We start from the raw sequence: 23649 nt of genomic DNA on the forward strand, positions 1-23649 counted from the left end.
TTACTTCTTGCAGCATCGTCAATGTGAACATAAGCTAAGCAACCAAACACCTTTAGATAAGAAAGGTTTACTTTCTTTCCGCTCCAAACTTCTTCAGGGATCTTAAATCCCAATGGTACAGACGGTCCTCTGTTTATTAAGAAGGCTGCGGTATTGATTGCATCTGCCCAAAACGTCTTTGGTAATCCACAGTGCAATCTCATGCTCCTTGCACGCTCATTCAAGGTTCGGTTCATCCTTTCCGCTATTCCATTCTGTTGAGGCGTTCCAGGAATAGTCTTCTCCATCTTGATCCCATTATCAGCGCAATATCTCTTGAACTCGCCGCTGATGTACTCACCACCATTATCAGACCTTAGACACTTCAACTTGAGATTCGTCTCAATCTCAACCATGGCTTTCCAAATTTTGAAAACCGAAAACACTTCATGCTTGTTCTTCATGAAGTAAACCCACACTTTTCTTGTGGAGTCATCAATAAAGGTCACATAGTAGTACGAACCTCCCAGCGATGCAACAGGAGCGGGTCCCCACACGTCAGTGTGCACCAGCTCTAACTTCTCAGATTTTGGCTCTCTTCCTCCTTTAGAGAAACTAACTCGTTTCTGTTTCCCAAGGATGCAGCTTTCACACATCTGATGATCCACCGTCTTCAGATCCGAAAGAGCGCCATTTTCCACCATGAGTTTCATCCCTTTCTCACTCATGTGTCCCAACCTACAATGCCACAACTTGGTCTGTTTGGCATTCTCGACAACAGCAACAGTGTCTTGATAACTCGTCGTCATATAAAGAGTGCCTCTTTTATGACCTCTAGCCACCACCATGGAACCTTTCTTGACTATCCAGGCTCCACCACCAAAATTAACATCGTGCCCCATATCATCAAGTTGACCTACTGAAATCAGATTTCGCATCAACTTTGGCACATGTCTGACCTTGGTAATCTTCCACACACGTCCGTCTGACATCTTCAGGTTGATATCTCCAATACCAACTATGTCCAAAGGTAATCCATCAGCAAGATATACCTTTCCGTAATTTCCCGCAACATAATTTTCCATGATGTTATGGTGCGGTGTGGTGTGGAACGACGCTCCTGAGTCAAGCACCCATGAATCAACTGGGCTATCGACATAGGAGATTGACGCTTTGGTGGTATTTGCAGTTGCATCACGAGCTTCAATTTTCCTCGGGGAATCAACAGACACTACCAATGCATCCGCGATTTCACGTGTCACTACATTGGCTCCGCCTCTAGTGTTGTCTTCCTTCTTCGGTGGTGCTCGGCAATTCTTCTTGATGTGACCTGTCTTTCCACAATTCCAGCACTCTGCAGGCTGTCTGAATTTGGACTGGCCCCATCCATTCCTTGACTTCGATCTGCCATTACTCCGGTTATTTCTATCTGGGTTTCTCCCTCTGTTTTCCACGTTGAAAGCAGAGCTCGTTGATGCCTCCCCAGAGTCTATCCTTCGAACTTCCTCACCAAGGATACGATCTCTAACATCATTGAATTTGAGCTTTTGAGTACCCACAGAATTACTAACCGCTGCCCTCATCGGCTCCCAACTATTTGGCAGAGATGCCAACAAAATCAGTGCTCGCACTTCATCATCAAACTCGATTTCAACCGATGACAGTTGGTTGACAATCGTGTTGAACTCGTTCACATGTGCGGCAACCAGGCCACCTTCTTCCATCTTCAAATGAAAGAGTTTCTTCATGAGAAATACCTTATTGTTTGCCGAAGGTTTCTCATACATGTCAGAGAGAACTTTCATGAGCCCTTCCGTGGTCTTCTCCTTCGCAACGTTGTGAGCAACGTTTTTCGACAGTGTTAACCTTATAACACCCAGAACTTGTCTGTCAAGGAGCTCCCACCCATCCTGATCCATCTTCTCAGGCTTCTTGCTCAGCGGTTGATGAAGCTTCTTTCCGTACAGATAATCTTCAATTTGCATTCTCCAAAATGCATAATCTGTACCGTCAAATTTCCCGATACTATGCGCCAAACCGTCTTCGCCTCCCATCGTTTCTGGAACCACCGTGTATTAGAACACCTTCGTCGACAAACCGATGTTACTGACAAAATTCACTATTCACTAAGTACTGTTCACGTGAATAGTAACCCCACAAAAAATTTGACCGATCACCGTAACTCAGGCTCTGATACCAGTTGTTAGGAAATATGCGGTCAAATTTTGCGGAAAACCAGAATTTGCGGAATTTAGGGGAACGGGAAAACACACACAAAATTGTTAACGGAGTTCGGCCAGCTTTTGCCTACGTCTCCGGACCTGCTACAGATCTTTTATTATCAACCCGGAAAAATTTTACAAGCTCTCAACTCACACCCGACCCCAAATACACTCAAGAAATTACACTTAATTTCTTATAGAGAAAGATTTTCTCACAAGAAAGATTTTTTTTTTTTTTCTCTCTCTCTTGCTCACTCTCTTCTTCTCTTGTTTTCTCTTTGTTTTTGGGATGGATTTCTTCTTCTCCTTGTGTGGTTATTTATAGCAGATTATGGGGAGTTGGTGAAACTTCTTGTTGCACCTACCAAAAAACACAAAAGAAATGTGTTGTTGAATTAATCAACAAACATGTTCTTGATACAACTTCTTGTTGTACCTACCAAAAAAACATGTTCTTTACACAACAACCAGTCATATAAAAGTAAGCTCACCCCACGAGCTTTCCAAATTCATCTAACACATTAGCCCCTAACAACCATCCATGCCTACCACAATACCATATACCTAAACTAAACTAGTGGACGCACAGAGGCACTTCTTTCACTACCAAAGCAAGACTCAAACCAACGCGGATGTCCAACCGCAACATACGATTACATGAGAGACTAAGGTTGTCGACACTTTGAACAATGAAAGTTGCTCCTCTGTTCGAGGCCGTAAAGATTACTTTGACCTCCCACTCCAAAAGAATTCCTAGTTCTATACAAAGTTCAGCACCAAAAAAAAAAAAGAAAGAGTTCAGCACCAATGAAATTCAATGCTGGCCAACTAATTTGATTAGCAATAGCACCACCAAACACACCATTCAAATTATAAGCAAAAACCAGCTTCTTTTTTTCAAGTCGTGCATATTCTCTATTGTCTAGCGAAATACCAATATCCGAACTTCCAAACGATCCTTAGCCAAGGAGAACGCTCTCTTACTATATTCCTGCACACATCCGTTTTCATCCTTGGTGATCCAAGTAGCACCAATTGGATGAGTATTTAAACAATTAGATCATCGTTAATTAGTTGAAATTAGGATAGCTTTCTTTTGACTAATGCTTCAATGTTCAACCAAAAGATAAATAGAAATATGCTTACTTTCTCATTACTTTTTAGATACAGACAATTGCCTTAAACTGGTTTATATTGGTAGGCCATAGATAAATTTGGTAGATGGATAGAAAAGAGTATGATTCTAATATTTTATTTCGTGTTAGATTGTTCTTGTGAATCACGACTAAGTAACTAGTCGACAAAATTATAATTTGGCAAATAACAACTTTTTTTGGCGTGGAGTTTTTGGGCCATGCTCCGAGGAGAATAAAGTTGAGAGTCTTCAGACTTTTGGACTCCGGTTTTGCACTCAACACCTATGTGACGCACCTAACAACAGTCTTCCACAGTAATTGTTTACAACTAATATATTTCCCATCAAAACCGGACCAATATTCTTTGGGTAATTGTGTTAATCCAAGTGGCAGGTTTTGTAAAATAGAAATTTACAGATTCTTTTCAGTTTTGTGGCCAGCGTAATCAAAAACCTGTGACCCTCTAGTGCATCTTGTCGTCTTTCTTACATCGAATAAATAAAAACTGAAATATAGCTCTTACAAATAAGAAAAGTAAAAGTTATGAGAAACCTTTTCTACATATACAAGCAAAGACCATAAGATTTCCTCCTTTATCTTCGTGACAAAAGTGAACATAATGAAAAAGATTATTTAAATCAAGTCAAATATTGATGCTTTTATTGGAAGTAAAAAAAAATCGAGAATACTGGTAAGAGATAAGAATCTATTGAGTGAACAAATAAATATCTATTTACCCTCTTGTACCTCAGTCTTAACTGTTTTTAAGTTTTGAAAAACTCTCCGAAGCATGTGCGATGAAAGACTATTATTATTTCTATATTTTACATTAAAATAAAGTATCTCTATTATAAAATTGGATTTACTCCGATACTTCAGTGTTACACTATAATAGAGTAAAAAAACAACATTATTATATATTTCACTTTATTTAGTGTAACTCTATTATATAGTGAACCATCGGAATAAATCTAATTCTATAATAGAGTTATTTTATTTTAGTGTAAAATATAGAAAAAATAATAGTGTTCCATTGGAGATGGTGTAAGACACTTGTTTTTATTTTTATTGGCTTATACATTTTTGCATTTTTAAATCTACTTATACAATTAAAATATATATTTTTTATTGGTAAAGTATTTATAAGATCTTTCTTATCAATAATGATGTTGTAAAAACTGACGAAAGTACAAACCAAACACTAGTTTTGCATGTTTATCACTTATCAGGTTAGTTGTGGACTTCAAAACACAAACTATAATATACGGAAAAGTGGATTTGATCAAATTAATACATCAATTAATCTCACTAAACCAAGTTAAAAAGTCCATCACACTCTTCCCCCGCGCTGTGTGTGTGTGTGCCTCTCTCTCCCCACCACTCCATTATCTCTTTCTTTCTCTCTCTCAGAGAGAAGACAATGCCTGTTTCTGGAGATCCCTCGTCTTCTTCGACAACAATCAGACACCAACCCATGAACTTCCCACCATTTCCCACCGCCGACGAGCCTCTAATCCCCAAACCTAGCCGCATCTGTAAATCCGCCATGTCTACCTTCTTCCTCTTACCTTCATCATCCAACGAACCCAACAACAGAAGAAAGGGGAAGAAACCAAACCCTTTCACCCAAACGACGTCGTCCTTTCGCAGCCTCGGCTGCACCTCCTCCGCCTCTCAGCGAGTTTCCGTCCCGGCCGTGATCCGCTCCTCCGCGAATTGGGACGCGAGTGATGCCAAAAGCAAGAAGACGAAGAGCAAGGGCTGTAGCTACAGTGGCGGTGGCTCGGTTAAGATCTTGAGCGAGGCTGATAGAAGCGGTTGCGGTCCGGTTCCTGATGTTTGGTGCGGACCCGGTGTCGAATTTTCCACGGATGCGGTGGTCTCCGGCACCGTCGAATCGGAGCCTCCGAGAAGGAATATTCCGGCGAGACGCAAAATCGATGGAGAGGTCTATTATCACAAAGCTTCTGTCTTTTTATTACACAAGTCTTTGTCTTAAAACTCAAAACTGTTACATTATTTGCAGGGCTCCTCTGTTCCTCCCCGGCGATCTCATAATCATGAAACTAGTCTTTACTTTGACTCTGATATGACATCGAGGGATGAACAGACGCAGACGCTTTTCTCTGATAGATATCATCGTCATCTACGACAACCTTACCCTAATGGACTCGACGAGGTAAGAGTGTGTCCTTGACTATGTTTCACTTCAGGTCTTAAGGGTCTTTGTGTTTGTGTGCATTGTTTTCATTTAGTTGTTTTGTTTGTAGATGATGATGATAAAGAATGGTTTTGTAATGGGAAGGATGTTAAACTCTCACGATCACTTCCGTGACTTGAGGCTCAACGTCGATGGCATGTCTTACGAGGTAATGTTCCTTTCTTACAAGGAGTATTTAACTCTTACGTATTTAAAAAAAAAAGAAGTTTTGTGTGTTGTTCTGTTGTGTTAAAAAACAGCAACTTCTGGAGCTTGGTGATAGAATTGGGTATGTGGACACTGGACTTAATGAGAAACAGATCAAAACCTGTCTCTTGAGAGTCAAACCATCTCACAAAGCTACATCACGAGAAGATAGAAAGTGCAGCATCTGTCAAGTAAGTCCCTTATGAAAAAAAAAAAAAAAAAAGTAAGTCTCTTATGTGGTTTAATTTCTCAGATTCACTCTCTTTTGTAACAACCCACGTTCATGTGTTTGTTTGCCGACAGGAAGAGTATGAGGGTGAGGACGAGGTAGGGAAGTTAAGATGTGGGCACAAGTACCATATCGACTGTGCGAGACAATGGCTGTTAAGGAAGAACTCTTGTCCCGTCTGTAAAACTATGCCATTTGCTTAAAGTCTTAGATAGATAGATATGTCTCCTCTCCGTTGATGATGATTTGCTGTTTTATGTCTGAAAACAAAACTGGTTGATGAAAGATTTGTAAGGAACAGCAAATGTTATTACTTACCTATGGAAGAAGTCACAGAGAGACATTGTGAACCCCACATTGCTTGTGGGTTAGATCAATCTTTTTGGTTTGGTGATTAATAGGTCGGCAACTACTAAAAAGTGTTGGGTAGATCTAACATTGTTAAATCACATGAAAATGATGAAACTGTTACGTGCAAGTAACATCTAGAGTTAACTGCTTAAATAATGTGGTCAATGCAATGATGCTAATGTCCTAACGAAATCTTCAAGGGCTCATCAATATCTCATACACATGGTTTGATTCACAACACTTCTTTAATCTATAGACTATAGCACAATTTTCTTACTTAGGTTTACTCGCGTCGCGACATCTGATGCAAGCTGTAAGGTCGAAAGAGGTATTGAGCTATAAGAAACTAAACCAAGGGAGAAGAGTTTCTAGTTTCTTACAACATAAGAATGCACTTGCTTTCATTAGGATCTGGCAATAGAATGATGTGTTTAGCGACATCTGATGCAAGCGTCAGGCTTGGCAGTTGTAAGCGCCTCCGTAGGGTTCGAACCAACTCAATGAGGCAATGAGAGAAGGAAGAAGATGAAGTTTGAGATTGTTTTATACTATTGTGGAGTTTCAGCTAATTTAGAATATCTTCCACTGTAGCACGAAGAGTGATTGAATCTAGCGATTCCTCTGTTATTACCTATGAGTCAACAATGTCAACTCGTCGCAGATTGCAAGCGGCAGAGGAAGGATGGTTGTTGATTCACCGGTCTACTGAGAGCGACAGCAAATGGAGTATGAGGAAAGAGTGAGAGCCGAGAGGAAATGATCGCCAAAGATGCTCTAAAGTCACTTGGTTAGAAGACGATGATGCTTACGGAATAAAAAAAATGAATGAAGCGATGAGATCCTGCCTGATCTAGTCAAAGTATGTCGTTAAAAAGTCAAACTTCTTTGTTCTGGTTTGTTGCCACGAGGGAAATATTGTTACTATAATAAAAGCAAAACAAAATTAAATTGAAAAGAAAAAAGAAAAACAGAACAGAAGAGAGAGGAGAAAACGCAATTGGTTACGAATATTTAAAAAAAAAAAGAAACAAAACAAATATGGCCTTTGGGTGTTTGCCACAAAACACCTTAGGATTTGTTGCCCCCTTCCTTCCCAATTTTGCAGCCATTTTTTACTCTTCCACCTGAACAACAGGAGACCAATCAAGAAGAACCCTAACTTTTTCTTCAGGGACTTGCAATTGCGAAAGGTTTCATCTTTTTTTCGAATACACTCGCGTATATGGGCGGGGGCGATCTCCCTATCTCCGTCACAGACATCAGGTAAGGGAACATTGGATTCAGTTTCATTAATTTGCATTCCAATTTCTCCTTTTCATGCTGTCAAGCTTTAGGGGTTTATGCTCCTTTCTTATATTATTGGAGGTGAAAAAGATTCGAACTTTCAATACGCAGAGATGATTCTGGGTTGAATTTAACCTGCCCAGATCGATTTTTCTTACCAAAAGTGGAGCCTTTGATCTTTGTTTATGTTTGCTTAAACTTAAAGATTGTTTCCTTATTGATTTGCTAGGATGGAGAATGAGCCTGGTGACGATAATGTTGCGGAGATTGATGTCAGTGACGAAGAGATTGATGCCGAAGACCTTGAGAGACGGATGTGGAAGGATCGCGTCAGGCTTAAAAGAATCAAAGAACGAACTAAAATCGATTCGTCTCAAGCGAAGGAGACGCCTAAGAAAGTCTCTGAACAAGCGCAGAGGAAGAAAATGTCTAGAGCGCAAGACGGTATACTCAAGTACATGTTGAAGCTCATGGAAGTCTGCAAAGTACGCGGCTTCGTCTACGGCATCATACCCGAGAAGGGGAAGCCTGTGAGCGGCTCCTCTGACAATATAAGAGCTTGGTGGAAAGAGAAAGTGAAGTTTGATAAGAACGGCCCAGCAGCGATTGCTAAGTATGAAGAGGAGTGTTTAGCCTTTGGGAAGTCAGATGGAGATAGAAACTCTCAGTTTGTGTTGCAAGATTTGCAAGATGCTACTTTAGGGTCTTTGTTGTCTTCTTTGATGCAGCATTGTGATCCTCCGCAGAGGAAGTATCCGTTGGAGAAAGGGACTCCTCCGCCTTGGTGGCCTAGTGGGGATGAAGAGTGGTGGGTGAAGCTTGGACTGGCTAAAGGCCAGAGTCCTCCTTATAAGAAGCCGCACGATCTCAAGAAGATGTGGAAAGTTGGGGTTTTGACGGCTGTGATTAATCATATGTCGCCTGATATTGCGAAGATTAAGAGGCATGTTCGTCAGTCTAAGTGTTTGCAGGATAAGATGACTGCTAAAGAGAGCGCGATTTGGTTGGCGGTTTTGAACCAGGAGGAGTCTCTTATCCCGCAGCCTAGCAGTGATAATGGAGCTTCTAATGTAACCGAGACACACCGGAGAGGTAATAACGCTGAGAGGAGGAGAACTGTGATCAATAGTGATAGTGACTATGATGTTGATGGGAGGGAAGAGGCTTCAGGTTCAGTTTCGTCTAAAGACAATAGAAGAAAACAAACTCAAAAAGAACAACCAGCAGCCACTTCACAGACAGTAAGAGATCAAGATAAATCAGAGAAACACCGGAGAAGGAAAAGACCTAGAAGAACTGTCACTCAACAAGAGGAAGAACAGCCAGAAACTGAACAAAGAATTGTATTACCTGATATGAATCATGTTGATGCTCCTCTGCTAGAATATAATATCAACGGTACTACTCATCACCAAGAGGAAGGTGTTTTAGAACCAAACATCGCCTTAGGACCAGAGGAGAACAGTCTGGAAATGGTGATCCCTGAGTTTGATAACAACTATACTTATCTTCCTCCTGTCAGTGGACAAGCTATGATACCTGTAGAGGAAAGGCCAATGCTTTACGGACCAAACACTAACCAGGAGTTGCAGTTTGGGTCAGGTTATAACTTTTATAATCCCTCTGCAGTGTTTGTGCACAATCAGGAAGAAGACCTTATCCATACACAGATAGAAATGAACCCACAAGCACCGCCTCATAACGGTGGATTCGAGGCTCCAGGAGGAGTACTTCAACCCCATAATTTACTTGGGAATGAAGACAGTGTCACAGGAAGAGATTTGCCACCTCAGTTTCAGAGCGATCAAGATAAACTCTTGGACAGTAACATTCTATCTCCATTCAGTGACTTGGCGTTTGATAGCAACACCTTTTACTCTGGGTTTGATTCCTATGGTGTTGATGATCACTTGTCATGGTTTGGAGCTTAGTTTCTTTACATTTTTTGTTGGGAGGTTACATGGTAAGTTTGTGTCACATATCTTATTTATTGTACTCTTTGTTTATCAGTTTTCATGAATTGTCTTAAATATTTCTTTTACTGGGTATGTTGCAGGTTCAAAGGAACATGGCAATAGTCTGACTCGTACAGTTACATTCTCTACTGCTGATCTTAGATTTGTTAAGAGAAACAATTGTTTTCCTTATGAATAATTTGGCAGACACTTCTGCTTGAAAGCAGTGAGTGTGTCTTTTGTAAATTAGCCCTGTGAATGATGATCTTTTTGTCTGTTCAAGTTTCATCTTCATATCTTCATGTACTATCTGAATTTGAATCTCTCTGTGTTTTTTGAAGGGTAAGTATGAACTTGATGATGAGGTCTTTGACCTTAACCTTCACATGCTTTGCAAAGATGGTTGATAGAAAACTTGTCCACCGAAGCTTTGTTATTAAAAAAGACCATAAATTTCCATGTGGGAAACATGGAATAAAGCTACATCACTTCACCTAACTATTAGCTTTTGCTGCTCTGCGCTTCTCTTCTTAGTATGTTAGGTGACCCTCACGTCTACAAAGCTAACCAACTCTGACCCTAAATCCTTGCAGCTATTGGTGTTGCCTCCTAGATTCAAGAACAAACATGGCAATTCCATATCATACATCCCATTGAACTTATAGTATACTCAATTTGAAATCCACTGAAATGAGTCTCAGCAAGTCTTGATGATAAGACACACCTCACGGCTTCCACAACTTCGTAGTGCAATCTTCACTATAGGTAGCGATAAGGTGTCTATGTGGGTGGTGTGCTACGCCTATCACATCTTTCTCATGCACCTCCAATAAACATAAAACTTTTCAGACACCCAAGTCTAAATGCAGCATACATATCAGACGATGTATAAACACATGAAGCTTCACTACTCTAGTAGGTTAAATGTTATAAACTTACCATCATAAAATGCTCAAGTCCACCGGTTTGATAGCTGAAGCAGTACAATTTCCTGCAAGTTAGCGCATACCAGTGTTAGGAGCATCAAAAGAAATGAACCTTCAGACCATCCTTTAAAATTTTTGTAAATAACAAATTTGATGAGAGGGTATAGTAGTAATACTTGTCTTCACCAATGCAGTATATCCAATCTCCTTTTGTAGATACACATGCTGCTACAAAATCTCCTCCTTCCCTCTTACCGGATGAGAAACTCTTCACAACCTGCAAAAGGACTAAAATAATAAACATGTGAACTGACTAAGACTTGCCGTGTCACAGATTACACTGGTTCTCGAAATTCTCCTGTCCTTGCGGTGTCATGATGTATATAGATGATGATGTTGGTTTTGTTGACATATTAAAACGGCTGACAATTTTTTTTTAAAAAGAAAACGATATGAAGTAGCATGCAGAGTTCATTAGATGCCCACCTTGATGTTGTTGTCACTTTAGAGCCTGGCCTACCGAAGCCATTAACCGTGAAGGTGGTACCACAGTAACCTCGGCAGCAACAGCTAACAGAAGAGAAAACCAATTAGATAATCTTGAGTAAAAACAGAGCAAGAGAAAAACAAATATTCATAACCATTTAACAGGACAAAAGTTCTCTCATATAGTCATGTCACAAAATATTTCTAGAACATCACTTAGTTCCTTCAGGTGATTAATCCCAAAACACCTTACTAAGAAAAACAAGTGAAGATAGAGTCTTCACTTAAAAAAGAGAGAAGAAATGGGCCAACCTTGAGCAATCTGTGCACGTTTTCTTTCTTTAGTCGAGTTTCCCCATAAGCCTAAGATACAATTGCAATATCGTAATATCAGCGAAATACGATTTTCAAATACACAAGGAAATAATAACATGAGAGCAACCGCTCTCTATGCATAACATGAACAAGGACTAGGACACAAAGCACCTCAACAGACCAGACAGAAAAGTCAAATCCATCAACATGCAAAGAGGGAGTTGATAAGTGGAAAGAAGCTTTTGTACTAACAAACACGGAACATGTGTTATAGTTTAGTAACCTTATCTACAAACAACTTCATATCTAAAGGATGCTAAGCTCCTACTTAAGACTTGAACAAAATAGAGTACAGAAAAGCAAACGATATATATATATAATTTCTAGTTGATATACCATCAACATTGGGTAAAAGCGCTGAACAGTAGCGGACAACCATGCTTAGGTGACATAACAAGCACATAGGAAACACTCAACAATAACATGATACTGAAAAGTCAAGTACATAGCTTGCCATACCTCATGCGGATCAAAATAGCTTCTGACAAGAAGATGCTCCATCCGCGCAAATACCTTTCAGTTGCTCCTGCTTCATAACACCCATCACCTGAGTTTGCCTCAAGATAGCTCGGGCAGTGTCCAACTCTCGAAGTTCTATCATCTCCATTACAATCTGAAACCGAATGACAGATGATGCTTGAACAAAAACTTACAATGAAAAATCACTACTTTATACACTTGATACAAATTCAAAAGAGAAAGAGAAAGAAACAAACCTGTTCATAAAGGTCTTCTAATTTATTCCTGGGAAGCTTGAGCTGAGAGTCTTGAGGAAGAACCGAGTCCCATCTTCCACTATTAATATCATAAACAAAGGCCTCGACGCTGTCTACTGTGTTTAAAGAAACCTGACACTCGCTATGTAATGTCTGGAACGTTTGATTCAAGGAGTTCTCTTTGCAGAAACTGAAGCACAATCTTTATTACACTGACATAATAAAACACAACACAGCTCTCTGTCAGGGACACAGTGTTCGTCACCCAAAAAATAGTTAATAGTACTCTCTCATGGGATAATTCAATATCATCATTAACTAGAAAAGAGAGTAGCTTTCGACAGAACCATGCTTAACAGAAGTTCTGGGTAGATTAAAAATCAGAACTTTAGGTATATGGAGAGTATGGAACAAAAGGAAAATGGGTTACGGTAGAAGAATGAAATAAAAGTCTTACTCTCGAGCTTCGATTTTGAGCGCCATAGTCAGTGGTTTTGTGTGTTTCGCCGGAGCTCCGACGTGAAGGAGGCAAGAGTTGAGCAGACAAACGCAATGGGGTTTTGAATTCCAGTTAACGATAAAAAGAAGAATTGGCGGGTCAAAATTAAATATTTTAAAAACCTTGGGGCCTAATTTGTAATTTTCTTAAACCTTTTTATAAAAAGAATTGTTACCTACACTTTTTACACCCTCTAGTCTAGTTTAAAGAGAAAGACTACTACTATCAATACAGAAACACGTTCTTCAACTCTAGCTAGAGTCAATGGTCTTTTTACCATCATCTTATTGCTCTCAGTTGGATTTTACCTCGATGCCTTGAGATGTATATACTGACTGAAGCTGAGAAAGTCTTTGTTCCGAGTGAAGGCTTCTCTCCTTCCGGATATCCCATGGAGATAGTCGTCCCCTCTAAACTGAGACGAGTTCGAATTAGAATCAGTTCCAGAACATCTCGGTCTCTTTCTCTTATCATGAGCTTTGATGTTACATCTGATAAGGTAGGCAAATTATTTTGTGACCATTCTTTTTACTGTGGGACGCTATCACGACCAGGTGCCTTAACCGTCTACCTCTTACCACTCACATGGACGCTCCAACCACTATGCTTTTAAATTCGACAAGCCTAAGTTTTCGGTGTCCCCTCTAAGTCCTTCCAATTCTATGAGAAAAGTCTATTTTATATATTTCTTGGTACTCTCAAATGAACAACAAGTTGATATGGCCGAGTTGGTCTAAGGCGCAGGATTAAGGTTCCTGTCCGAAAGGGCGTGGGTTCAAATCCCACTGTCAACAAATTATTTTTTGGGTGTGTTTTTAATACGCTGACATGTGACACTGTGACAGTGTGGCTCCGCCCGTTATTTCATTAGTTGTCTTTTTTTCTTCTTTTTTTTTAATTGCTGTCCCTTTGGAAGGTACCGAGTCTAGTGACTAGTGAGCAATATTGTTGCCTGAAGTAAATATCTATGCTGAAGTTGTGGCGCTGAGATTAAAAGTAACGGAAGGACCATTAGGTTTGTTAATCACACACTTCCAATAGAGGCATCTAGCGGAACAGAAGAGATACATTGGAAGGTCGAGAACCAACAATTCGATATCTATTAGTGTCACAATTGTCAAATGGATCTTCTGAAAATATTTTTGTTTATTCAAGTATAGGTAATTCACATTTGCTTATTTTGGTTCAACATGGTTAATGTTAGTGTCAAATATAATAGATGGTTCATGGAACATTTTGATCAAATTTTCATGATAAAATTCAATGATTCAACAAACGTGAGGGAGGAGTAAAACGTTTATTAATGGAGGCAGTCGCAGGCTATAAATGTAAATGTAATTTTCACCATTTTATGTGCATTACAATCTTTTTTTTTTTGAGTTATGGAATTTTTTTTGCATTATAAATTTTCACCATTTTATGTGCATTACAATCTTTTTTTGATTGAGACTATGGTTCTGTTACACTTGTGTGTTCTTTGACTTGCAGCATACGAGTCTCCAACGAGTTAGGAGCAGGGAATCCACAAGTGGCAAAACTGGCTGTATATGTCATTGTAGGCATAGCAGTTGCCCAAGGTATCGTGGTGGTAACGGTTTTGTTGTCGGTTCGAAAGGTCCTAGGCCGAGCTTTTAGCAGTGACCCGAAAATCATCTCTTACGCCGCATCTATGATACCTATTGTCGCATGTGGAAACTTTCTTGATGGTCTCCAATGCGTTCTCTCAGGTTCTTGTACACTCAATCATATGCTCTGGAATTTAAAAAAAAAGATTGGTTTTGGTTCCTCCTTGCTTATATATGTCCGGTTTATCCTGGTTTGGTTTTTGGTTTAGGGGTTGCTAGAGGATGTGGATGGCAAAAAATTGGAGCGTGTGTAAATCTTGGTTCGTACTATCTTGTTGGAGTTCCGTTAGGGTTATTACTTGGATTCCATTTCCACATTGGTGGTCGGGTAATAATCTTTAAACTTAGCCAAGACTAATTTTTATAGAAACTATAACATGTGTGATGCTATGTCATTTGTGTAGGGGCTTTGGCTTGGAATTTTTTTTCTAATTCTTTTTTTAAGTGCTTTGTCTTTCCTTGGTCACTATATTCACAAACTGGGATAAAGAGGTAGGTTTGTTTTTAACTTCTAAAGAGATTGATGTTCAGTTTTATGTATAAGCGAATTTGAAACTACGTCTGATGTGATTCTGCTTGCTTCTTGTTTTAATACGTATTAAGAAAGCTACAAAGAGAGTTGGGTCTTCAGATGACCAAGATGATAATGTCGAACAATCAATTCCAAAGTGAAGAAAAGCATTGGGTTTGCAAATGAGCATATCTTTTAACGTTGATAGTGAATAATGAGTATTTGATTCTTGTAGAGTTCTTTATGAGACAATAGTCCATATATGCTACTAAGTCAGGGGCTAAGCCAATAAGACCCAAATAACAATTCCCTTGAAGTTTATACGACCAAAAATTTCGTAGGCCCATTATTTAAGGAAATATACAACCCAACTATCGTTTTTCTTATAAGAACAGCCCAAGCATCATTTGGGACCATGTTTGAACGATCAAATAATTGAGCTATTCGAAAAAAAGTAAAAAGAAACTATTTATGTGCTTGACATTTGAGTTTTTTTTTTTTGTATTTTAACCACAATCATAAAATCAAATTTGGAATTTGCATGGTCATGTATTGGTTTGTAAGTGTTTTCCTTGTACTAATATGACAACATTTTACCAAACTCAACCCTATTTACACGGTGGGTAAAAAGTTCAAAATAAGTTAAAACGTCGGCATGAATTGTGATAGAGACCAGACTCTTTGTGACTTGTGAGGTAATAATACGACAAGGTCCTTCGTCCTTGTAATAAATCTAGCCATAGATTCTCATGTAGGGTAATACTCTTCTGTTTTGGCGCCCACATCATCTGACATGATCTTGACCGCACATAAATAAAACTGTTTCAGTATCTCGTGTTTTTACTTGGAATTGTATTAGGGTTAACAGTTAACGATTACGTTTAGACAACGAGAACACCTTTGTACAGTTTAAAACAAAATGGTAGGCCTGATACAATCAATTTCAAAGTTAGGTCTTGAAAATGTAGTGGACTAGTGGTTGGAAAGAACAATAATTTATGGTAAAATGATAAATCTTGATGGAAGAGAGGAGCACAAAAGCCAAGAGGGACGCATGTGACGCGTAGGGGAACTATACACTAAACAATGTCAGATTCTTCCTATGTCTTTTCAGATGCTCCCACCTGTTTTTTTCCCCTATTTTCATTTTATTATATTTTTCTTCTACAACGAATACTTCTATAATTACAACTCTCTCTATCCACCACTTCTCCCAAAACTTGACTTATCTTCTCTTTCTCTCCTCTCTAATAAATCTGATTATAGTTAGTTAGGGTTCATCATCTTTGATTTCTAGGGTTCTTTCTATTGTCTCTAACAGAGGCTTATGCTTGTGTTGTTTAGATCATGTTATTTAAGGTTTATTTAGTCTACATAGTTCCTCAGATCAGATCTGTATCTTAGATGGTTATTGATTTGACAAGCATCTTTGTTTCTCCATAGATCTTGGCCTTCCAAAACGAATTTCCCGAGAACAAAGAAGTAGGGCTCCTTATAGTTCAAACGAGAGTTCAGCAGGGTAAAGAAAAGCTGCTAAGCTATGAATCCCATAAGCCCTAATCCTTATTTATAAAAAGGATTTGGTTATATGGCTTACATATCTCAGGAGCTTTAACTTGCCCTTTAATTGCTTTTACTCTTCTTTGGATTGAAGGGAGCTCTACATCTTCTTTCACTTTACGCAAATTTATTTTTGTACTGTAATGAATTCAGTGCTAATTTTTCTTTTTTTTCTTTTTCTTTTTGCAGTGACATTTCTGAAGGAGTATTTCTATGGTGATGGTTTATGTATGCTGTGGCGTGGAATTGATTTTCTTGCTTGTCTGTAATTAGGGTTTATGTAAATGTGTCTGTAATATGCGAAGATCCAAATGTATATTTCAACTAATGCAATTACTTTCTGTTTGTGATTTTAAATTCCCTGTTCAATATTACTACTCAATTGTTGCGAAAACAATCTCTTCCGTATCAGATCAGATATTTGGTATCATAGGTACTCCTTAATTTTATTTTGAGAATCATACCATTTTTGTATGACTGTTGACTGTGTAAGAAGACTTCAAAAAAAAAAAGATTACAGACAAATTCATTTATTGAAAATTTTAGATTAACCAAAAAAATTTATGCTCCTCCTTTAGTACAGTTCAGTGTTGGAATGTGAGGAACAGCCAAGTTCGAAGTGTATTTGAGTTAATTGAACAGTATTTTTCTTTACAGTCATTTCACATTGTTATTTAATTGTAAGGTAAGGTTTCTCGAAGATATGGACAGAGCCCTTTTTTATCGACATATTCACCAACGCAAGTTTAAATTCATGCCCATACAAAAGGCCCACATTAAGGCTCAAATATCAGCCCCCTGATTTGCTCCATAATTATCTCACCATCGAAATACTTTCCTTCATGCATGATCAGTTGCTCGCAACGACATGGTCACGGCCTTCGGCCCATCGCCACACCTATATTCTATTATGCTGACACTTATATACTGCACTAACTTGTACTGGAGTGCAGACGGAAGCACACTGTTCAATGGATAGACAAACGGGTGTGATTAGAGTCTGGTCATTGGTCGTTACTAAATGATTATATTAAATTATTTTAAAATACATCTATGTTGTGGTTAAAAAGATAGCATATCTTATTTCACGAAGAACTAATTAACCGTATTTTAAATCAGTAGTTAAACCTTTTTATACATTAATTCTGCTAAATGTTTAAAAAAGAAAATTTAGGTTCACCGAATTCACCCCTCTTATTACAAATCAAAATACCACGTAGATTAATAATAAAATACATTATTTTTTTTAAAAAAAAATCTAAAATAATTGAAAAAAAAATAAAGATGCTCATTTTAATGACGCTTACTCCACTAACTAAACCCTAAATCTTAAATTCTAAACCTTAAACCTTAAATCTAAATCCAAACCCTAAATTCTAAACCCAAACTCTAAACCCTAAACCCAAACCCTATATCTTAAACCTAAACCCTAAACCCAAACCGTAAACTCTAAACCCAAACCCTAGACCTTAAACTCAAACCCTCGATCCTAAACCCAAACCTATACTCTAAATCCAAATCTTAAACCCTAAAAAAACATCATCAACATTAACTCAAACCTTTACGATATAGGATTTGGGTTTAGGATTTACGATTTGAATTTAGGGTGTAGGGATTAGGTTTGGATATATGGTTTGAGTTTAAAATCTATTATTTGGGTTTAGGATATAGGGTTTGGGTTTGGATTTAGGGTTTACGGTTTGGGTTTAGGATTTAGGATTTGGGTTTAAGATATAGGATTTGAGTTTAGGGTTTACAATTTGGGTTTAGAGTTTAGGATTTGGGTTTAGGATTTAGGATATAGCTAGATTTAACGTTTAAAGTTTAGTTAGTGGCGTTAACATCATTAAAATTGACGTTATTATTATTTTTTAATTATTTCAGATTTTTTTAAATAAAATTAATCTATTTTATTATTAATCTACGTGATATTTTGATTAGTAATACGAAGAGAGGTGAATTTAAAGTTTCATCCGCTGAAAAGTATGTTTAAAATCCCCACTTTGCCGGATGCTATCTAGTATCAAATGCATGATTTGACTATGAATCTATGATACAAGTTACAAAACTAAGAAATAATTGTAATAGTGCAAATAATTTTTCTTGGGTTCACCAACCAATAGAAAGTTGTAATTTTAGATCTAGTATCTTTTAATTAAGGAAACAAAATAACTTGCCAAATTATATTATGCTTTTAAAATAAAAAATAAAAAATTAAATAAATAAAAATAACAATAGTTCTAAAAAAAATTATTTAAAAAAAATATTTATTTTTAAGATTTAGAGTTTAGTGTTTAAGATTTATAATTTAGAATTTATCCAAATTTTTAGTGTTTTTCCAAGGGTTTAAGGTTTACCTAAAGGTTTAGGGTTTACCCAAGGATTTAGGGTTTACCCAAGGGTTTAGGGTTTACTCAAGGGTTTAAGGGTTTCCCAAGGGTTTAAGGGTTTCCCAAGGGTTTAGTGTTTTGTTGACAACATGTTTTGTGTTTTTCCAAGGATTTAGGGGTTTACCCAAAGATTTAGGGTTTACCCAAGGATTTAGGGTTTAGGATTTGAGTTTAGGGTTTAGTATTAGAGTTTAGGGTTTAGTGTTTTGTTGACAACATTTTTTTTTTAATTCGTTTTTTATATATTATTTTTATTTATTTTTAAATTTTATTTTGAAAAAATAATATAATTTGCCAAGTTATTTGGTTTCCTTAATTAAAAGATACTAGATTTAAAATGACAATTTTCTATTGGTTAGTGAACCTAAAAGGTTCACCTTAGGGGTGAACCCAAGAATAACTCTAATGCAAAATAAGGAAGACTCATCAAATAAGGAATGAAATATATAAAATTGAATGACTTGTTTGTTATATGATTCAAACAATGTTTGTTATATGATTCAAACAATGATTCAAACAATGATGCATGAATTCAAACAAGGATTTAGGGGTTTACCCAAAGATTTAGGGTTTACCCAAGGATTTAGGGTTTAGGATTTGAGTTTAGGGTTTAGTATTAGAGTTTAGGGTTTAGTGTTTTGTTGACAACATTTTTTTTTTTTTAATTCGTTTTTTATATATTATTTTTATTTATTTTTAAATTTTATTTTTAAAAAATAATATAATTTGCCAAGTTATTTGATTTCCTTAATTAAAAGATACTAGATTTAAAATGACAATTTTCTATTGGTTAGTGAACCTAAAAGGTTCACTTTAGGGGTGAACCCAAGAATAACTCTAATGCAATATAAGGAAGACTCATCAAATAAGGAATGAAATATATAAAATTGAATGACTTGTTTGTTATATGATTCAAACAATGATGCATGAATTGACCATGGCTGGTACTATTATATCAATAACAATAAGATTCTATAATTTTTTTTTTTTTTTTTTTTTGTTCAAAGATTCTATAATTTTCATGTGTAGAAATTATGTCAATAATGCAAGATAAGAAAAGTTGATCAAATAAGGAAGGGTCGGCGATTTATTTCTCTACGAAAATGAATATCAAAAGTTTGACCATGATTTGATGCAGTTAATTTATAGATACTATTTTCTTTTTGTATAAATCATTCCAATATTGTCGAATTTAGTTTAGAAAAAATATTTACTAAATATCTCCATCCAGTCACTCTCCAATCAACCCATGCTCGACGACCACTCATTAAAAATGTCAATAATCAAATTTTATTCAAAAACAATAATTAGCTGGTGTTTAGTTGTCTTTTTTCCAGTATTAGTTATGTCTGTAACTTCTCTCTAAAATTGAAAATGATATAATATTTAAAATTGTACCAAACGAAAACGAACAATAATCAAAATTCATCTTACATATGTAAATGTGAATGCGTGTGGGTCTATATAAATACATTACAATTGTGTGACTATCATTTAAAGCATAAAGCAAACACATAATCCAAACACAAAAAAAAAAAAAACAAAATAAATGGGTTTCTCTCCATCTTCTTCCTGGTTTCTTCACCCTGAGCTTCATCATGTTGTTTCCAAGATGTCTCTCTTTGATACCTTTTTGTTCTATGTAAGTACGTCTCTAAGATTATTAATATAATCTACAATCATTCTTTATCTTGTAGGAAAACTATCAAATCAATAACAATAATTTTTTGATAAGTATTTTATTATAATCAATTTTTTTTTTTAAATATAGATTGTGCACTTAGTGGACAAGCTAGGGTTATGGCATAGGTTTCCAGTGTTATTAGGAGTAGCTTACTTGGGGATACGAAGACATTTACATCAACGTTACAATCTGGTACACGTCGGTGGTATCAACGGCCAGGGTTACGACACCGATGAGTTCTCTTATCGTACGGCTGATGGCAAGTGTAACCATCCCTCCGATGACTCTGTCGGTAGCCAAGGCACCTTTATTGGCCGGAATATGCCTCTATGTACTTCTCAGTACGGTGTAAGTCATTTTCTTTCCTCTCTTTGTATTTACAATCACAATTACATAACATGCAAATTAGTTTCAGACAAGTTAAGTATTTGTAGTTTTGATCAAATTGTAAATATGCTGTATCGATTATAGCGTAATGAAACAGTAGAACCAAATCTTGTGACGCGCTTCTTTGCTTATCTCTACTCACTAGTGGTTGAAATGATGTATGATTTTCTTTTGCTTTAAGTTTGTATATCTCTTTGGAATAAAGTTTTTGTTTGTTAGAAAAGTGTTTTTGTTTTTGCATGATTAGTAATATAATATTTTCTTTTTCTCAAAAAATATAATATTTCTTTTGCATGATCACCAATATGTGTATATAACTTATTGACCATTACAGATTTTGGATCCACATCCAAGTGTTGTGGCTACAAAGTTGTTGGCGAGAAAGAGATTCATAGACAATGGGGACCAATTCAACGTGATAGCTTGTTCTTGGATTCAGTTCATGATCCATGATTGGGTTGATCATTTAGAAGACACCCACCAGGTTTTTATTCTTTTGAATCTAACCACTTAAATATTCAACATTTTACAATTTTATCCCTCAACTCTAGATTTCTTTTCATTTGAAAATTTTAAGGTTATATACTAATCACCAATTTAAAACCTCGAACAGATAGAGCTTGAAGCTCCAGAAGAAGTAGCAGGTGGATGTCCATTGAAGTCATTCAAGTTCTTGAGAACGAAGAAAGTTCTCTCTGGTGATCACCACAAAACTGGTGCTGTCAACACTAGAACTCCTTGGTGGTACGTATTTGCATTCAAATATGTGCTTAGTTGTTGTTTAATTATTATTGGAGTTTGATCTTATGAATACTTTTGAAATAGGGACGGGAGTGTAGTTTATGGAAATGATGAGGCTGGAATGAGAAGAGTAAGGGTTTTCAAGGACGGGAAACTAAAACTCTCCGGTGATGGTTTACTGGAGAGGGACGAAAGAGGTGTTCCGATCTCCGGTGACATAAGAAACAGTTGGTCAGGTTTCTCTCTGTTGCAAGCCCTCTTTGTCAAAGAACACAACTCTGTTTGCGAAATGCTCAAAGTAAGTTAGGGTTTGTCTTTCTTGTGTTGCAAGCCAACTCTGTTTTATACAGAATCACGCTTAACTTTTAACTCTCTTTTTCAGGAACGTTATCCAGATTTTGACGATGAGAAACTCTACAGGACTGCTAGATTGGTGACAGCAGCGGTTATCGCTAAGGTTCACACAATTGATTGGACAATAGAACTCTTGAAGACAGATACACTTACAGCTGGAATGAGGATCAATTGGTATGGATTCTTAGGGAAGAAAGTGAAGGACACGATTGGAGCAAGATTTGGTCCAATACTTAGTGGATTAGTTGGTATGAAGAAACCTAGAGATCATGGAGTTCCTTACTCTCTAACCGAAGAGTTCGTTAGTGTCTACAGGATGCATTGTCTTCTACCAGACACACTTAGCCTCCGACATATTAGATCTGAGAGTGTAGACAAAGCAAACCCTGCAATAGAGCGAGAGTAAGACACTTTGAATGTTTTGGTACACTGTTTAGACTGGTCCAAAATCAGTTTTTGTTAACCTATAAAGATGTTTTTAACAGGGTACCGATGACTGAACTGATTGGGAAAGAAGGAGGAACAAAGGATTCGCGAATCGGTTTTGAGCAGTTGCTTGTTTCAATGGGACACCAATCTTGTGGTGCACTGACATTGTGGAATTACCCTAACTGGATGAGGAACCTTGTGGCTCAAGATATTAATGGAGACGATAGAACTAACCTTATCGATATGGCTGCCTTGGAGAGTAAGTCAACTCAAATGAATGCTTCCTCTTGTTCTTCTATATTTATCGATCTGGTTTGATTATCAGTTTATAGAGATCGGGAGAGAGGAGTTCCTCGATACAACGAGTTCAGAAAGAATCTGCTGATGAGTCCAATCAACAAATGGGAAGATCTAACAGACAGTGAAGAAGCTATCAAGGTTTTAAAGGAAGTGTACGAAGGCGATATCGACAAGCTTGACTTGAACGTGGGACTACATGCAGAGAAGAAGATCAAAGGATTCGCCATTAGCGAAACTGCTTTCTTCATCTTCCTCCTCGTTGCCTCCAGGTTATATAATCAATTTTAAAAACAGAGGAGTTTCTTGCGTAACAAGTAACTAAACTGACTTGACTTGATTTGGTTTGATTAACGTATGATTAGGAGGTTAGAAGCAGATCGTTTTTTCACGACAAATTTCAACGAGAAGACGTATACTAAAGAAGGGTTAGAGTGGGTTAATACAACAGAGTCTTTAAAGGATGTAATAGACCGACACTTCCCTAGTTTAACGAACAAGTGGATGCGATGTACGAGCGCTTTCTCAGTCTGGAGCTCAGATCCTGACCCAACCAATTGGCTTCCTTTGTACCTTCGGTCCGCGCCATAAGCCGTTATATGTCTCGTGGTGCATGTGTGTATGTGTCACGTGGTTAGTTCCTTGGTCTATCCTTTTTGGTGGGTGACTTGGATTAAGATCGTACATATGAATAAATCATATGAGAGTAGAAGAGGTTTAGTCATTACTACTCATGAGTCTGTTCGCTTAACAAAAACATCTACCCCTATTTCTCGTTGTAAAACTCAACTACAATTTCCAACAGTATTTTTAAACTTTTTTCTCATTCCATTAATGTTTTTTTTTCAAATATTACCAAAAAAATACATCCATAAATATGTAGATGGATGCCATTAATTTAGTAGTTTGAATAATAGTTCATTATGTGTTTTAGTGAGCTCTGTTGTTGGAATGTCAGAGAGTACAATTTTTCATCATTTATACTGATGAAGACATGGTTATAAGAGATGTTCAATGTAATGCAAAAAAAAAAAAAAATTAGGCAAAAATCTTTTTAAGACGATTCAGTGTAGTAGATGTAATGTGATGAATGTAGAATTGTTAGG

At 37.2% G+C, this 23649-nt stretch overlaps 3 protein-coding genes, 1 non-coding gene and 1 pseudogene across 5 annotated transcripts; 4 read left to right on the forward strand and 1 right to left on the reverse strand.

The window, feature by feature from the left end:
- The first annotated feature begins 4631 nt into the window (after positions 1–4631).
- On the forward strand, positions 4632–6350 carry LOC106382952 (E3 ubiquitin-protein ligase MBR2). 2 transcript variants are annotated; one of them, XM_048760035.1, is made up of 5 exons: positions 4632–5285; positions 5364–5516; positions 5608–5706; positions 5765–5935; positions 6048–6350. In XM_048760035.1, exons 1-5 carry the CDS (start codon positions 4758–4760, stop codon positions 6174–6176), a joined length of 1080 nt encoding a protein of 359 aa, XP_048615992.1. In that variant the 5' UTR covers positions 4632–4757; the 3' UTR covers positions 6177–6350. The 2 variants fall into 2 exon arrangements, with proteins under 2 accessions (XP_048615992.1, XP_048615993.1); XM_048760036.1 differs by having other exon boundaries at positions 4638–5285; positions 5798–5935.
- Positions 6351–7318: 968 nt separating this feature from the next.
- On the forward strand, positions 7319–9872 carry LOC106382951 (ETHYLENE INSENSITIVE 3-like 3 protein). Its single transcript, XM_048760033.1, has 3 exons — positions 7319–7587; positions 7838–9571; positions 9665–9872. The coding sequence occupies exons 1-2, from the start codon at positions 7547–7549 to the stop codon at positions 9537–9539; spliced, it is 1743 nt and encodes a 580-aa protein (XP_048615990.1). The 5' UTR covers positions 7319–7546; the 3' UTR covers positions 9540–9571; positions 9665–9872.
- Positions 9873–10288: 416 nt separating this feature from the next.
- Positions 10289–12549, reverse strand: LOC106383158 (annotated as a pseudogene).
- A 729-nt stretch (positions 12550–13278) lies between these two features.
- Positions 13279–13359, forward strand: TRNAL-AAG. The gene has a single exon. It is a non-coding gene; the product is annotated as a tRNA-Leu (tRNA).
- Positions 13360–20130: 6771 nt separating this feature from the next.
- On the forward strand, positions 20131–23374 carry LOC106406119 (alpha-dioxygenase 2-like). The gene is made up of 9 exons (XM_013846713.3): positions 20131–20293; positions 20423–20683; positions 21057–21206; positions 21336–21466; positions 21548–21761; positions 21846–22219; positions 22303–22505; positions 22572–22815; positions 22909–23374. Exons 1-9 carry the CDS (start codon positions 20201–20203, stop codon positions 23132–23134), a joined length of 1896 nt encoding a protein of 631 aa, XP_013702167.2. The 5' UTR covers positions 20131–20200; the 3' UTR covers positions 23135–23374.
- Positions 23375–23649: the final 275 nt, after the last annotated feature.

Source organism: Brassica napus, chromosome C6 (assembly GCF_020379485.1).
Source record: "Brassica napus cultivar Da-Ae chromosome C6, Da-Ae, whole genome shotgun sequence".
Classification (NCBI taxonomy): domain Eukaryota; kingdom Viridiplantae; phylum Streptophyta; class Magnoliopsida; order Brassicales; family Brassicaceae; genus Brassica; species Brassica napus.